Consider the following 18,068-nt stretch of genomic DNA (forward strand, 5'->3'; position numbering starts at 1 on the left):
CTGCATTTATAATTTTAACTCTTTCCTGATTGTCATCAAATTAAATGTATTAGTTTTACAAGTTGCTATAATTTTTAGCGGTGCTTAATGGTAAGCACTGTTGTGCCTTGCACCTTCATGGCTAGAGATTTGAATGTCACTTCCAGTCCAGAGTGTGTAGTTTGCATATTCTCCCTGTGTTTGGTGGGTTTCCTCCATGTTCTCCGGTTTTCTCCCGCAGTCCTAAGAAATGCACTGTTGCCTGATTGATGTTTCCAAATTGCAGTCAACTCCCCATCCAGGGTGTACCCTGTCTTGTGAGATGATACATGTTGAGGGAGATATAGTCTAGCTGTTTATGACCTTTTTTGTTTTCCACACTGCCTAATCAAAAAAGGTGCTGAAAGTTTTATCAAGCAAAGACAACAACTAAAAGAACTAGAGTTGAAAGAACTGGAATTGGGTTAAAAGGTGTCCAGCATATTTTTAAACCCTGAACCCCTTAAATTCACAAAATAAATGTGGTCAACACATTGAAAAACATACTGAATGAACAGGACGGGAAATTACTTAAATGCTTGGTGAAGTTTATATGAAGAAGAAGTTTGGTAAAAACTTGTCAGTAGAAATCAGGGCCCATATTTACTAAGCGTCTCAGAGAAAGAAATTGTGAGCAAAAATTCTCAAAGTAACACAGGTTTGGTCCTAATGAGTAGGAGTAAGAGCAATTTATCAACATTCCTAAACTAGGAGATTACTCTCATATCCACCAAAATGTAGGATAGCTCCAGAGGTGCACTTAAACGGTTAAGAGTAGTGAGGAAATCATGTTCGGGCAGAGACGCACCTCGGAGGAGAGGGGTAAGAGTAAGAAGCTTCGTAACCAACTTTTATGTCCTACTCTAAGCTAGAAATATTTTCCGTCCTAAATTAACGTTGACACGATTCCTAGGATTGATTCTGAGATGCTTAATAATTTGTAACACCCTACAGGGATATGATGTTTTAATGAAGTGATTAGATGCTGCATAAGAGGCAGCCTAAAAAAATGTGTGTGCCATGGATGATGCCCACAACTCCATGACTGCAGCTTGTTTTTTGCTAATTTCACGCTGTGCTAGGGGGAAATGTATGAGTCTGAGCATGATCTGCGGTGCTGTAAAAGCAGAGTTTAATTTATTATTTCGGACACTACTGGCTGTGTCACTGTTTCAAAGCTGCATCTTCACTGTTATTAAAATCCATACAGTACAGTATCAGTCACCAGAGGAGACAGAATATGACCTGCTCGTTACTGGACCAGTTCACACCACACACTTAAAAAAAAAAAAGTATTATATTTTTGTCCAAACGTGTCTTTTATGAGCTCCGTGTCACTCAGTGTAAAAAAACGTCTCTTCTCCACACGCGTCTCTGCCCGAACCCTGTTTCCCCACTACTCACTACCTAACCAGTTAGGACACCTCTGGAGCTCCCGTACATTTTGGTGGAGATAGGAGTGATTTCCTAATTGCTCTTACTCCCACTCCTAAAAGTAGGGCCAAAATTGTGTCACACTGATTTTCAAATTTTTAACTCTGCACAACTCAGTTTTAGACCTTACCCTCAAGTGAAAGTTTTGAGGAAGTACAGGAGACTTTATGGAGGGGTTCTAATCTTCTGTCATCAATGCAAGATCTTGGGCAAAATGAATCGATGTTGCATAGGAATTTATTAATGCCATAAACATCACATGTAAAGTTGGACATGGACTTTTTTTTTCGGGGAAGATTTTTTAATTATGTGAAAAAGAAAGAATTGATGATTAAAAGCTTTATAACATTCAAATTTTATTAAACAAATTAGTACAGTTGTGAAGTAACTTTCAGACTTGGAGCAGAGTCAGGAAAGAAAATTTGACTTTTGGTATGAAAAACTGCAGTGTTTTAAATTAATATATTTCGAGAGGACATGAACAGCTATGTGTTCACCCCACCATCATGAGATGAAGCCTTTTATAGGCCTTAAATAACAAGTCCACTTCATACATTATTCCAGATATTTTTTTTACCAAATAACATTTGATGTCCTTGCGAGGGAAGTTGTGTGCAGGTTGAGATTATATTACATCAGCAAATTAAAATACTAAAAATACATTTCAGTCCATTAAACACCAACTAAGTGGCATCTTTAAGAACACAAGAAGAGAAAAAATGAACGCAACAATCCAAAAAAACAGTCCTAACTTTAAATATAACAAAATAGAAAATAATGCGGAAATGAATGAATCCAAACAGAGGGAAGTTTATAGGCACAAAAGAGCATCAGGCCACAATGTATAACTCCAAACGTTTCATATTTACAACAGCAATTTTATACATAATTCTCATCATGGGTTAAGAGGAAGATTCCAGCTCTTTACAATTTCATTTTTCTTAAATTCAAGTTCTTCATACAAGGCGTGCATATATACAAAGAACTCTAAGATTAAGTGAAGTGTAGAAAGATGCACAAAAAAAAGATGAAAAGATTCCAAAAGGCCAAAGGTGTGAAGCTTTTACTGGTGCTCATCCCTCCTGCTCACATGATCACAGTTTCTGCATACAAAGTGTAGTTACTGAACCTCTGCTTTGGTTTACAGGCCGGACTAAGGGAGCGGGATCTGGGAGCAATGGACGTGGTTACTGTAGCTGTAGGGGCAGGACTTGCCCACCTGGATGGAGGCCGCTGATTGGCTGGACGAGACGGACGAGAGAAGCTCCTCCTGCGTGTAGTGGGGGGTGAGTCATGGCTCGCCTAGGGGAATCAAAAGACATTATGAGTATGTCAATTTTTTACTTGTCTAAAGGAATTTTCAATTTAAGGATTTTTATTGGGGCCCCTCACCTGGTGTGGTGATGGTGTGTTCCTGGGTGAAGGTGTAGAGCAGTTACCCAGGCTCCTCTCTACCATTCTAAAGTCAGACTGTGGATTGTCTGTAGCCCACTGGGAAGTCTTTACACCCACTTTCGCACCTCTCTGGTCCCAGTTCTGTAGGGCTACAGGCACTTCAGGGTCCTTGATGGGCAAATTCTTGAACATCCGGGGTCCACCAAGCTTCGGGGACCTGGGCACCATTTTGGGCACCAGTGTGGTTACAATTCCATCCTCAATAAGTGTTTTCCCTTCATTTTCTTGCAACATGGCACAAAATTTCCGCAGGACAGACGGACTGGCGCACCTCCGGTCCATCAGAGGGCACTTTGGCAAATCAGAAAAGTGTGCAGGGTGAGTGAGGACCTGGGGGCTGTCTCTCTGCTTCATTGTTGGTTTATTGACGGATTTCCCAGGGGAGGTGACCTGGTCTTTCCAGCTGACATGTCGAGCTCGGGCTGAGCATTGTTCGTCCCAAGCCAAGGCTGTATTCTTATTATTCTGCACTTCCTCAAATTCCCCCAGAGACACACAGCCAGTCCTGTGGCAGAGTGGAAAACCCAAACAACTCATCATAGGAAACTAATAACTATCAGGAAATCAATTATTTAGACCTGAGATGCACTGTGGAGACATGTAAGACAAGAACATAATTATTGTTCCTCCCCAGTGGGAAGGTAACTCCCGACCCTGGTGGCATGTTAGGGAGAAAAAAATAAGGACTGCACTGTGTGAAAGGCTCCTTCAAGCCACATATGGCCAAAAATCTCAGGAAATGTTTAAACAAATTGCTGTTGTCTTTGCTAGAATTTGTGTTTGTAGGTTATCAGAAATTGTTCAGTTCTAGTGTCGTTGTTGCTAGCTCATGCACTTAACATGCTTGCGTATCTATAGAGTGATGGAGTCGATGTTTAAAGCACTAACCTTCCGGTCACTGGCCACGGATCACTTCTGTTCTGGTAACTGTACACACTCTGATTCCCGATGGAGCTCTGAAAGAGAGAGAGAGAGAGAGAGAGAGAGAGAGAGAGAGGATGGATAAACAAACACTAAACTTGACAGTATGAAACAATGAAAATCATCATAAACTCACCGTATTCGGAGCTCCATGTGGTTTGTCTCTGCTTTGGCTCGGACTCTGACTTTCCACCCCTAGATATCCGTCCAGAATGTCCAGCATCACATCCTGACTGTTAAACCCGTAACTCTGAGGACCAGCAGAGCCACTCTTCTGATAATTAACCCCATAACTGTACGGGTCATTGTGTTGCGCTGGGATGTTGTTGACGTTGTGACCATGGTAACCGTTGTTAGGGTAACCACTGGCGCTGTTAACGGGAAGTAACGTGATGTCCAGCTGAGCGGCAGAGTTTGGGTTCATCTCATTGGCTCTTCTGCGGGCTTCTACCATCTTATATAACTGACCCACACACACACACACACACAAGTCAAACTGTCAGATGCTAATAGCACACACTGTCTGTTTTGTTACTGTTTGTCAGCAACCTAACAGCTGGCTGCCTGTAAGTTAAATATGACACACATCTGTTGTACGTGTGTGTGTGTGTGTGTGTGTGTCCATTCCGGCAAAATATACTTAATTAGTGTCCCGTTCCAGAGTTTGTGTAGTGTCCATTCCAGTTTTAATAAATTTGTCTGTCTCCTGTTTCAGAGTGTGTGAGAATTTGGGTGAAGCTATTCTTACACACATAAACACACTATGGGACACACACACTCTGCCAACTGCAGAGATACACACACTCTGCTGCCAACTCTGGGGGGTCAACCCCCTTTCGACCAATCAGGATCAACAACAACAACACCGGCGGCGTCACAGCACTGTGGAGCTCCTTACGAGCCGTTCTGTTGTGTGTAAGTGATGTTTGTGAGTTTGTTCTCGTGGTGTTTAGTCGGTGTTGGTTAGTCCAGTGTTTGTGCGCTGCTGTTGTTGATGAGTGTGGTGTTCGTTAGTAAGTATTGCTGTTTGTTGTTGTGTTTACTGTTACTATTTATGTAGCTACAATATTAGCCATAGCAGGTGTTAGCTGACGGTTAGTGTTGAGGTTAATGTTTGTTGATGTTACAGGGAGAGTTTTAGTCTTAGTGTTAGTGTCGTCTGTTAGTGTTGCTGCTTATTGTCTGTGTTTCTGTTACCACTGTTATTTTGGTGGTTATTTGTTGGTTGTAGTTGGCATTTGTATGTGTGTGTGTTGAGTGTATTTGGAACATAAAGTGTTTAATTTTCCATAAAATTGTTGTAGTGTTTGTTTGTTTGTTTGTGTGTTGTGCCTGTCTCACCTCTTCTATCTTCCTCTGTACGTCCTGCAGTTGCTCCTCCCACTGCTGCATCTCCGAGTCGAAGGAGTCGAAGGAGTCGACACACTCTCCGCTCCACATACACACTCCGGGATCCACACCACGGTGCAGGTCCAGGGCAGCCATCATGCACTCTTTTTTGTGTGTGTGTGTGTGTGTGTGTGTGTGTGTATCACTAGTGTTAAGTTCAGCTGAAGACTAGAACAGGAGGTTAGACTCTGATTCTGAAAGAGAGTAAGCGAGACAGAGACAGAGAGTGTCAGCATTTGCAAGAGGAGAAGAAGTAAAAGTAAAGAAGAAAAAAGCAAAAGAAAAGGTATAAAAGTTAAAGAAGAGAAAACAGGTGGTAATGGGAGCAAGAAAGAGACGGGAAAAGGGCCAAAAAGATAAAAAAGAAAGGAGATAGAAAGATTAGAAATTAAGGATAGTAAAAATGAGAAAAGAAATTGCTAAATGTTAATGAAGGACTATATTAAACAGAAGTAAAGAAATAAGAAAAGGAAGGAAACTGTGGTAACAGTAAGTATGAGTTAAAAGGAAATAAAAGTAAAGAAACTAAGAAATCAGACAATAAAGAGAAAAGAAGGAAATGCGTAAAGGGGGAAAATAAAATAATAAAGAAAATGAGAGACAGGTAATAAAAAGGAAAAGAGAACAGGGATAAATGTATTTATAATTAATATTAAGTATATTCTATTTAATAATAACATATAAAGTGTATATAGCAGTATTCATATTATACACTACAGCATGTAATAATCACACACACACACACACACACACTCTGCTGTACAGTTGGACAGGATGTTAATGGCAAGCTTCTCGCTCTGAGTGAGTGTGTGAGAATAACTTCATCCTCCTTTCGAGATCTTTCTCAGCGTCTCCTTCACCCGAGGTCAACGACCCCTGATGGATGACGACCTCTGACCTGCTTGGAGGAGGCCGGCGGCGTTCAGTCCTTTCCAAAATACCACCCGAGTGCTTTTCTGTGATGCGTGTTTGATTAATGGGAGTGTGGATCTGAAACCCGACACCCGAGTGTCTCCTGCGTGCCGGATGGGCGGAGCCTGTGATGTAAGACGCGTGGAATATTTAAAGCTCTATCACCAGGCTGAGGACGGATTCTTTCATACGTCCCTGTGGTATTTATCTTTTTAAACTGTTATCACAAACGGAAAAAACCTACGAGCCCCGTTCAGCTTACTCGTACGTCACCACGGCTCGCTGTTTACTCGTTAGTTACAGGATCACGGCTTCGGCTGTTTGGACGGAGTTAGAGGACTAATATAGAGAGCGCGTCAGGTTGTGTTACATTAGCCAGCTAAATGTGTCTACAGGAACAATTTGCAATTTACAAACAAACATCACGGCCAATCAGCACAGCCGGTTACACACGAGCAGCGACGTTTTGGGCGGGAAAATAGGACGACATGATATGGATGTTGCGATACGTTGTTACAAATATTTAAACTCATGAGTTCAAAGATTAACATAACTATTTCTGTTACTGTATCTCACCTAGCAGCGACGTTACAATGTAGTTTTGTACAAATTATAAATGTTACTTTTTCTTGGTTTCCTTGTTTTTGTTTACATTATGATACAAATTTCAAAAATATAATAACGTGAGTATCATAAACGTACAGCACACGTACAACATTCTCACAGAGTACTATAACTTCTCAATCTCTCATGTCCTGAGAATATGTCCTCTCATGCTCGTGCGTCACTCGTCTTACCGTCTGTGAGCGGAGCAGCCGCGTCAATCAGACACAAATCAAGTCCTGTACGCGTGAAACGTCTCCTTGTCTTCTTTTCCGTCCTCTCTATAAAGTCCCTCTGAGCTGAAATTTTACATTATCTTACCCTCAAGAGCCTGCTCATTACTCTCTGTCTCTCTCTGTCTCTCTCTGTCCCTGTCTCTTTCTCTGTCTCTCTCTCACACCAGACGCTTACTGAATGAAGGCGAGGCTGAAGCGGGGAAACTTTATAGCTCTTCTTTTTTTTCTATTTTGACGTCGGCGTCACTCAGGCCGGTGTGTCATAACAGCAGATTTATGACACCCATGTGAGCGGCTGTCGTCACCGACATCCCCGGGTTCCAATTCCAGCAGCGCGCGCACGCACACACACACACACACACACACAGGGCCTGGTTGGACGCGGGTGTGTTTACATGGCCGTGTTATTTTTAACGCCGCTGTTGCCTTTGCTGTTGCTGCTCTGGTTTTGGACGCGGCAGATTCCAACGCGAGTTTCTGCGCAGGCCGGAGATTCTCCTTAACAACAGAATCCTAAACATGATCTTACACACACACACACACATGCAGTCTGTTGGGTAATGGTTGTTTTTATTGTTTATTATTACAGATTTATTTCAAGAGCAATTTGAACCGTCTGCAGTCTGGCTGTGGGCTTTAATTTGGCAATAGTCTTGCACAATAGGTGTGTGTGTGTGTGTGTGTACACACTCTGCACTTGCGTGTGTTTTGTCATTATTTATAAATATTTGATTATTTTCCTATAAAAACACTTCCCTCATTATTTGCTGTGGATTACAATATTTTATTTATAAAAATAAATTACATAATTATTTGATCTGTTTCTATCAGGTATATTAAGGCTGTAGAACGTCCAGGACACGCGTGAGTTCCTGTTCTTGTTATAGCTGCTGTGGCGTGCAATTAAATTTTTACAGCAGCTATAAACATCTCTCTTTATTCTCTCTCTTCATGTTAATAAGATAAAAAAATAAATTAAATAAACCTGCCGTTTGTCATGTGACTGAGAAAACACAGAATAGCTGAAACTGGAGACTCCTTCCAGACATGTTACATCATTTTCTCTTTACAAAAACCTTCAGCTTCTAAATTTAAAAATGATGAAGTGATTTCCTGTCATGCCGTCACTCACCTCTGGAACCAATCAGGTGGCAGCAGGAATTCTGGGAAAAATGACATCGTAAATTTTGCGGCGCTCTGTGTTATATGTGCTCCAATGATGCGTGATGTTAAGTCGAACAAAAATAAAACAAGAATGCTGATGGAACAATCTCTGGTCACAGCGATGCATTCTGGGTAACGTAGTCTCCTTTGGCACTCCATGTAGTTCAAAAATAAATTTTGCATTCCGGCGGAAAATGAAAGGCACTCCGTCACTGCGGTCCGAGTCCCAGCAGAACGCGCTCTCTCGTCAGGAGAGCGCTCGGGGAAACGCCGTCCTGTGTCCGCTCTGCGCGTCGGGGTCCCGGGGCTCCTGAGAAGCGCGTCTCCTGTAATTCTGCATGAACGGAAAACGAGCACAACATCTACATACGAACAAAACGAAAGGACAAAAAGGTCTGCTAACGAAAGGATGAGAGTGAGTGAGAGAGAGAGAGAGAGAGAGAGAGAGAGAGATCACAGCACGAAAAAGAGGGTGAAAAGAAACACGAGTTTGAACATGGTGGCGTAGGAAAGCGAGGAGAAGAGCAGGAGGATGAGGATGAGTAAAATGATCGGCTGGAACATCTGGACCAAAAGAAATGAAAAAAACAAAAAACAAAAGAAAAACAACAACAACAACAACGATAACGGCAGAATTAAGAAAGAGATGTGCATCAAAAAACCACAGAGGGATGCAAGAAAAGACAGGGTGAGGGGAGAGAGAGAACTCGTCAGTGATGAGGAAGTATTTAAAGAGACAGAGAGGCTAACGGAAGCAGTTAGCGGAACGCTTTAGTGCTAATTATCACCTTCATCATCAACATGCACTGGAGGGCAACTTCGAAAACATTCAGTAAAATCTTCCCTAAATCTTACATTTACATTTCCTAAACTGATTAATTATTTAAATCTTATTAATCGATGTGTTTGTTTCCAGCCCTGATTCATTTACTTTCAGTTTCTATTTCAGTCCCGTCTTCGCCCTCATTGCCAGTGAGTTTACTGAAACTGTAATTCCTTACACGGCCAGCAGAGGCTTCACACGAGCTACTGACCCCTTAAAAATGAACAAAATACAGTTTCTGCAATGTCATGCTGCACACAATCATAGGAACTGATCCTGCATTTGTTTAACCCTGTGACGAACGGTGTGATTCAAAAACATGCATCAACACACACACACACACACTAACTTACAGACATCCGCTCTTCCAAATGCGTTTCGTCCCGCTTGGCTCCATCCAGTCTCTCTATAAATCCCATAAACCCCTGCAGCTCGTTCCTGAACTCGTTCATCTGCGTGCCGATGCGCTGGAGCAGCTGTCGCTCGCGTGTCCTCACGTCTTCATCGTCAGCGTCCTGTCCTCCATCCTGCTCTCCGTCAGCCACGAACTCCTGCGTGTGAGCGATGAGGAGCTCGATGGTGTGCGTCAGGCGCTCCGCCTCGGCTCGGATCTCCGTCACGCGCTGGCGCTCTCGGGGCGAGCGGGGAAGGAGCGGGGGAGTGGAGCGACGGGTGAGCTGAAGAGGAGACATAAAGGAGTGCAGCGTGTCCTCCGGGTCGCTCTCTCCCCCGATGGGGCCTTCACGCTTCTGATGAAGAGGAAGGAGTGACAAGGATGAAGAATCATCACTTTCTCTTCCTCCTCTTTCTTCTCCTCCACTTTTTTCTCTTTCTCTTCCATCTCTATCTGACTTTTCTCCTCTTTCTCGGCCTCTTCCTCCTTTCTCTTCGCCACTTGCTCCTCCTCCTGCACCCTGTTTTCCTATTCTTCCTCCTTCTTCTCTTACAGTTACTGCTTCTTCTGCTAAATCTTTTGCTAAAGTTCCTTGTTCTAAATCTCCTCCTCCACTTCGCTCTATTCTTCCGCTGCTTTCTTTCTCTCCTCCTCCTTGCTCTATTCTTCCGCTGCTTTCTTTCTCTCCTCCTCCTCCTCTTTTTCCTCCTCTCTCTTCTCTTCCTCCATCATCGCTTGGTTTATTCACCATTACTCTCTTCTCATACTGCAGCTGCATCACTTTCCCGCTCAGCTCGTTCACCTGCAGCCGTGCCGCCTTCAACTCCTCCTTCAGCATCTCCATGGCCGCAGCTCCGCCCTCAGACGATAAAGCGCTGCCCTCGGCCGCGTACCTCGACGCCTCTTTGATCCGCAGCTTCTTCAGCTCGCTCTTCACTTTCCTGTTCTGCTCCTCCGCCTCTGCCAGATTTTGCCGTAAAAATTCTGCCTCGTCCTCCACCAGCTGCAGCTGCTCTCTCAGATCAGAGAGCCCCGCCCCTTGATTTGCATCAGCCACGCCCTTGGTTGTTCCAGGAGACAGTTCCTCTTCTCCTCTAACATTGTCGAGCTCCGCCCTCAGGGCGCGGTTCTCCAACTCCAGCTCGACGATCTTGCGCACCAGGATGTTGGCCTCCTCCTCTACCAATCGTAGGCGGAGCCTCAGCTCTGACTGACGGGCAGTGGGCGGGCCCACGGCTTCCCCTTTGAACTGGAGGCTGTCAAAGTCACCAAAAAAGGAGCGATATTTCTGCAGCTCCTGCTCCGCATCGTCCTTCTCCTTGTCCAGCTTCGCCATCTTCTTCCTCATGAGCAGCATCTCCTCGTTAATGAAGGACAGCTGGCACTTCAGATCCTCACTGTCGTTCTGGCAACAACAACAACAAATAAAGTGAAAAAATACTAAAAGGAGTTTTTAATTATATTTATTTCTCTAATGACTATAACATTTGGTATTATCTAGTAAATCTGGTGTTTATGTAAAGTGTGTCCTCACGTCCTCACTGTGGGTCTGAGCGCTCGTCCTCTCGCTCCTCTGAGCATCTTTACTGCCTCCCCTCTTCTAACACACACACACACACAAGTTTAATTGTTCTGACCAATAATGCTGATGTATGTGTGTGTGTGTGTGTGTGTGTGTGTACCTCTCTGGTTCTCTCTAGCTCGTTCTGCAGCGTCTCCTTGTTGACCTCCAGCTGGATGAGTTTCTCTCTCAGTCTCTCGTTCTCGTCCTCCGTCTTTGTGCGTTTCTCCTCCACGTTCTTCAGCTCATTGTGGAGCCTCACCGACACGTCCTTGGCCACCTGACATAACACATGCTCATGAGGCTTACTGCATGTGTGTGTGTGTCTGAGGGTTTCATTGGTTTAAATGTAGTTCCTGCACTACTAACTCCATAATCACACCACCAACACCAAAGCAGTGAGTGAGGGAACATATCTGCTTTATCTGGCAAAACTCGACACCTCTCCTGACTTTGCTAGTGTTGGTTCTGACTGAACTGAGTTCTAGTACATGCCAGTTATGTTGGCACCGGGTTTGATACCCGACCCTAGATTTCATTAACATTTATACTGATTGTGTGCTCCGACGTTTCATCAGTTAATCCTGTGTACAGAGACGTTTGGAAGAAAAAACCTGGAGGCTTTGGAAGCAGCTGAGACCGTTCCTGTGTCTGGACGCTAGCAGTGTTCGTACACTATGTAGTTTTAACCCGAGAATAAAGCTAGTACCAGGCCAAAGACGTAACAGCTAAATCAAAACTCTGATCTCACTTGATTAGTGTCATAATACATTTGTGCTTAAATATTTTTATAGCTTTAATATTAAACATAGCTTCTCCTGTTACTCAAACCCACCCTGCAGTCGCTATTACACACGCGCGATTACACCAAACAAATGCCACAAACGCCTTGTCACCTGCTGCTGTAGGACAAAGTCATCCTGTTGTAACCTTACGAAATTAGTGCCCGTCTCACCTTTAGGTCCTGCTCCAGGTTCCTCAGCAGCTCCTCGTCCACTTCGCCACCCGATGCGAATCGCAGGTGTTTGCGCTCGGCTTTGCGCACGCGATACTGCAGGATCCTGCAGTTTTTATTGGCTCTCTCGAGCTCTCGTCGCAGCTCGTGAAGCCGGCAGGTGTCTTCCTCGTAAAAGGCGTCGTGCATCTCCTCCATCTCCACACGCATCTCCTGAATCTCGCTCTGCACAAATACACAATGCGATTGGATTCTGTCACGTGGTGAAAATGAACCATTGTTGCGAGTCCTTTCTTTCTAGTTCCCCTCACTCTGGTCTTTCCTGTCACACAACAGCCATTAGCCGATTACACGAGCTTCCCACGGTCCATTTTGCCCTCCAGACTCCCAGACATGAGTGACTGTGACACCGTCAGGCTTCGAGCTCACGACCTCTGAACAGAAGACACTGTGGAGCGAACGCGTTTCTGCTGTTCATACTGAAATGTACTTCAGTCTAGCTTCTTCATATTTTAATTTATTAATTTTTGAAGTAGACATTCAACCCTGTGTGGTGAAACTAAATGCTAAAAGATTATTCCTTTATTACTGTGTGATTTACTGTATGTACATGATGTTAGCAAATTTTCACTTCACACAATTTTCATTATAAATTACATAAAGTTACATATACAGGGTGAGTGACAAGGCAGAAACCAACGAGAGAAACACTCTCTCTAAATGTTCATTCAACTTTAATACCATGCTTTACCTGTAAGGGGAAAAAAAACATAAGAATAGGTTTAAATATATTAGTGATATATATATATATATATATATGAAAGAGAGGTTTGGTCTGTACATTGGGTCAGAACTCTTTCTATAATATCTTTACATTTCATACGCTGGAGGATCAGAAACCAGTTGTCTGTATGTCTGTATGTCTGTCCAATCAGATTTTGTAACGCAAAACCATCCGTGTAGACTTTACTGAATCTCCTGCAGTCCTTAGATCTCTGCCTGAAGTTTAATCTGCACCATCAGTGAATCTAAATGTGGAGTAAAAGTGATGTTATGAACAGTTATGTGTGGGATTTAATAATCTACTGTAAAATAATCTACTAATGCGCTACTGTCTCAATGTAAACAAACACCTGCACCAATAGATATTAATTAGAAAAGATAAAGTGAATATTTTGACTGGGATTAGTTCATATTTTCACTTTGGCTGAAATAACAGCGCTGAAGTGGTATAAGTGAATTTTAACACGCTGGAGTGGTTTTAAGACAAAACTTCATCTTTATCCTTTGATCTACTTTTTTCATTTCTCATCTGTGATTCACTCTCCGATTACCGAACAGGGAGTGTATTTGTCTGAGCACCAAAGAAGGACAACTTAGTGTAAACAAGGCGTAAGATGCTCAACCTTACAGAATGGGATTTCTTTGTATTAATAAGTTAGACAGAGAGTTCTGCTGTACAGAGAGACACACAGACATGGACGTGGGCTTCAACCTCAAATAATAATAATAATAATAATAATAATAATAATCATAATAATAATAATAATAATATCACTGATTACATTAAAGATCAGATCAGATTATTATTAGATTTAACATTTTAACTGTTTCTACAGACTCTTTTCTCATCCTGTAATACATCACGTGTGTCACTTTACACTCCTCTGACTCTTTCTGCATTAATCAGTAGATGATGCTGGAAGATGATGTAATGCCCCTGAGTGTGATTTTGCCCTCTGGACACATCACTGAGGACTGAAGTGTGTGTGTGTGTGTGTGTGTGTGTGTGTGTGTGTGTAGGTGTGTGTGTATTTGTGTGTGTGTGTGTGTGTGTGTGTGTGTATTTGTGTGTGTGTGTGTATGTGTGTGTGTGTGTGTGTGTATGTGTGTGTGTGTGTGTGTGTGTGAAACGCACTCTAAGAGCTTCATTCTCCTCCTGGACCCTCCTGAGCTGCTCGTGCTGATCTCCATCCCGGCCCGGTTCCGGTTCCGGCGGTTCGCTCCGCATTCTGCTGCTGCTGCTGTTTAAGTGTTTGGACCGCTCTCTGGAGCCGGTGTGTGTGTATGTGTGTGTGTGATGAGGATACCGGATCCTCCCATAAACCGGAAGCGTTACCGAGGTTGCCAGTTAAAACAATAATCCTTCCTCATGGCAGCTTTAATCCTCCTTGTCATGATATTCAACACAAACTTCAATATAATAAGTTTCACATTTTAATGTGAAACTTACAAAAAGCAGGGTTGCCAGATATGCCAGAAAAGTTTTTTGTAAAGATAAGATAAAACTTCATCGATCCCAGAGGAAATTCTTGTTCCAGAGAGTAAAAAATTATTCACAAAATGAAATAAATTAATAAATAATGTTAATAATGTAAAATAAAAATGGGGAAAATAGTCATAGATAAACAAAAGTAGAATGAAGTAATCGGTTGCAATAAGAGCAGCAGAAACCAGATTCTGATGTAGAATTGATATTGAACATGATATTGATAAACGATACTGCACACTGATCTGATTGGTACGGGTTCAGAGTGTTATACATATATCACAATACACTGGAAACTGTTCAGTTTTGGCATTAAACAAGTAATATTAATTGGGAAGCACGGTGGCGCAGTGGTCTGTGTGTGTGGAGTCTGCATGTTCTCCCTGTGCTTGGTGGGTTTCCTCCGGGTACTCTGGTTTCCTCCCACAGTACAAAGACATGCAGATTACGCTAATCGATGTTTCCAAATGAATGTGTGTGAATGTTGACCGGTGGTTCTATCACGTCTTAAAAGTGGCAATAAACACTGTAGCTGTCACCACTGTCCTCGCCGGTCTCTAGTTGGACCACAGAGGTTCCTGGATGGATGATATTAATTAGGCACACTTGAAATAGATTTTATGGATGTAAATGTATTTAATGAAACGGCACATTCACATACTTTACATTGTTATGAAAAAAAATTTATTAAAACATTTGAGCATCTGGTCAAATTTTAACCATAATAATGGTCTTACAACGTAGAGATGAAAACGTACCAATCTGGCAACTCTATCCATCAGTTTCAGCACCAATAAAGTTGGACAGCTGCTTCACAACATGGGTTGCCAGATCCACAAATTCACATTAATAATTCTTAATTAATAGAGCGCCATTTTATGCTAAAAAATTTTTTTTTTCAAGATTTAAAATCGTAACAATAATTATTTTAAAAAGAAGTTCATGTGGATCAAATGTAGTATTTTACAGGGATTTTGTTATTATGGTGGTTGTTTTTCTTGGTGATATTTGGAGAATTGCAAACTAATCTGGCAACCCTGCTCACAACCCGGAAGTGCAGACAAACTATTCAAACAGCGCAAATACAAAACGCGATTAACTTGTGTGTTAATAAAGTAGATTTATACAAGTACACAGGAGATACATAATATGCAACTTACATAGTATTATACTTAAAGAATTAAATTAATTAGTCACTTCCGGGGTCTACGGGTTGCCATGGTGACTACATTTTTAAAAGTTAGCATCCAACTAGCAATTTTTTTACAAAGCAAAAACAAATGAAATAAAATAACATGAATATAAATAAAGTTATATACAATATAAAACGTTACTATTGAGTTTAATTCATTGTTAAATGTTGGTTGAATGTTTAAATAATCAAAGTAAATCAATTTGACGCTTTTTCTCTGACTAGCCTACAGCTGGAGCGCGAGTGCGGGTGACAAACAATGTGGGTGAGTTCACCGAAAAACAGTAAGTGCACTGTTTTACAATGTTGTACAGTGTTACAATGTTTATACGAGTATAAATAGGTTGTTATTAACTTTTTGCGTCTCCTCCAGGTGTGTGGCTTCAACACTATAGCTGGTGAAACATGAGGTTTGTGATATTTCTCTTTCCGCTTTCCTCTCTTGGCTTAAGCCCTACAGTAGGGAACTGGGTCCTAGCCTTTCAGACCTCAAACTGTCAGGATCCATGATACCATCTCCTTCTCCATCACCCTCAGCACAAGCTTTCCTCAAGGTTGCGTGCTGAGCCCCCTCTTGTTCACTCTATTGACGTATGACTGCATAGCGAGACAGCTGCCATATAGTTAAATTCGCAGATGACACAGCAGTAGTGGGACGCATCACTGATAACGAAGAATCCTATCACAGAGAGGAGGTGGAAAACTGGTACAGTGGTGTAGAGAAAATAACCTCTGCATCAATGTAAAAAAGACCAAGGAGATGGTGGTGGACTTCAGGAAGAACAAGCGAACTTCTCTCTCTCTCTACACATTGATGGAGCTGCCGTGGAAGTGGTCTCCAGCTTTAAGTATCTAGGCGTCCACATAGCTAAGGACTTAACTTGGAGCGTCAACACCTCGGGCCTGATTAAAAAGGTCCACCAGCGCCTCTACTTACTCAGGAAGCTAAAACGAGCTGGGCTTGGGAGCCTGATTCTAAAGAGTTTCTATCAAGGAGCGGTAGAAAGCATCATCAGCTCCTACATTACTGTGTGGCACGGCAACAGCACCGCAGCTGAGAGGAAAGCCCTGCAGAGAGTAGTTAAGGCTGCACAGAGGACAGTGTGGAGCAGGCTCCCCTCTATCACTAAACTGTACACTGCAAGGTGCAGAGGAAGAGCTCTCCGCATTATTAAGGACTCCACTCACCCTGCACATGCTCTATTTCAACCTCTTCTCTCAGGCAGAAGGCTGAGGAGCCTTCAGTGCAAGACCACCAGGCTCAAAAACAGCTTCTACCCTGAGGCAATTAGACTGCTGAACTCTAGCCGTGCTCTGTAGGTCCTCTCCCATTAAACACAATCACAAGCTGCTAACAATGGATAGTATTTAATTTTTACAATATATCTCTATATTTTAAGTGTAATATAAAATCCCATGGTGCAGTACATATATAACCCTATAAGTCCAATGTACAAAGTGTGCAATATAGTTTCTGAAAATGTGCAATACACTATGTATAGTTTACATCTTAATTCTTGCATAATATATCTCTGACTGCTCTTATTTATATTCATGTATGTATATATATATATATATATATATATATATATATATATATATATATATATATATAAATCCTCATAATTATATTGCTCTGTTATTTATGTGGCTTAAACGGGACCTGGGTCCTAATTTCGTACCATTACATAGAAGTGTGCTGGGGTATGACAATAAGTTGTGTTTTTGTGATGAGTCTGACCACCAGAGGGAGCAGTTGATCCAAGGACAGAACATTGAGGTTTAATAATTAAATATAAAATTACAGTTATCGCAGAAGTTCTTCTTACTAACTCTCTGGCTTTTACTATTCATTTTATTGCTTTATCTTTATTACTGTCAGCTTACAGATACAGACTTAAGACACTTTTCATAACTGATTGGAGACAGAGAATAATTGATTTGATTAAACTAATTAAAGTGGAATCAGGTGCTTGTTTGGAGTGAAAGGCAGCAGTCACCCCAGGCCTTTTGGAATCACCCCGCCGCCCTGGTTTGGACCGGTATGGGTGGAGAATGATGGAGTCGTGCTGGAGAAACAGCTGAACCGGTTTAACACTTAGGTGAGTCTGCATTATGGTACGTGTCCCAGTGGAAAACTGGACAATCCCCAATCCTCTTACTGCACAATCCCTGAAGCATCCTTATGTGTGTGTGTATTTGTGCGCCAGGCTAATTTGTCAGCTTTGACCAACAAAATTCATTTCCTTGCTATTGTACCGAAAGAGATGAAGACTAGCGTTGAACATGAGGTCGTCTCTTAAACGAGTTTTTTCACGTCTGTCTGTGAGTTTAATAAATATTTAACCAATGAAAAGTATCAAGAACTTGTGCTAAATCTTTTAACTTAAAACTAATTTTATCCTCATCATCAGCATTCTTTATTTTTAATTCCTAAACTAAGTGAATGAATGGATTTAGAGATACGCAGGTTCGACCTGACAGTTCACATCACTGAATATAAATAACTATATACCAAGATAACTGTACCGACTGTAGAGACTAGCGTATTTAACAGCTTTCTTCATTATCTTTGAAATCCTTTTTCAAATTTAGGTGTTTAAGCTTTAAAAACTCCTTGGAAGAATAACAAGTTGCAAAGGTTTTTTTTTTTTTTGCATGTTTTTGCTTTACTAACGGCAAAAGAGATGCTGGTGAGTGAAGGAGTGTTTATAGCTGCTATAATCTAACTGATGCACTTCA

The 18,068-nt window shown here is 42.0% G+C and overlaps 2 protein-coding genes across 2 annotated transcripts; both read right to left on the reverse strand.

The window, feature by feature from the left end:
• Positions 1–2,240: 2,240 nt before the first annotated feature.
• Positions 2,241–7,703, reverse strand: LOC128510695 (uncharacterized). Its single transcript, XM_053483153.1, has 6 exons — positions 6,927–7,703; positions 5,170–5,411; positions 3,965–4,291; positions 3,796–3,863; positions 2,845–3,412; positions 2,241–2,754 (listed from the first exon to the last, which is right to left on the reverse strand). The coding sequence occupies exons 2-6, from the start codon at positions 5,314–5,316 to the stop codon at positions 2,539–2,541; spliced, it is 1,326 nt and encodes a 441-aa protein (XP_053339128.1). The 5' UTR covers positions 5,317–5,411; positions 6,927–7,703; the 3' UTR covers positions 2,241–2,538.
• Positions 5,334–14,000, reverse strand: LOC128510694 (protein SOGA3-like). Its single transcript, XM_053483152.1, has 7 exons — positions 13,784–14,000; positions 11,866–12,090; positions 11,032–11,190; positions 10,884–10,949; positions 9,309–10,754; positions 8,101–8,696; positions 5,334–5,742 (listed from the first exon to the last, which is right to left on the reverse strand). The coding sequence occupies exons 1-6, from the start codon at positions 13,874–13,876 to the stop codon at positions 8,586–8,588; spliced, it is 2,100 nt and encodes a 699-aa protein (XP_053339127.1). The 5' UTR covers positions 13,877–14,000; the 3' UTR covers positions 5,334–5,742; positions 8,101–8,585.
• Between the last annotated feature and the right edge of the window lie 4,068 nt (positions 14,001–18,068).

Source organism: Clarias gariepinus, chromosome 22 (genome assembly GCF_024256425.1).
Source record: "Clarias gariepinus isolate MV-2021 ecotype Netherlands chromosome 22, CGAR_prim_01v2, whole genome shotgun sequence".
NCBI lineage: Eukaryota > Metazoa > Chordata > Actinopteri > Siluriformes > Clariidae > Clarias > Clarias gariepinus.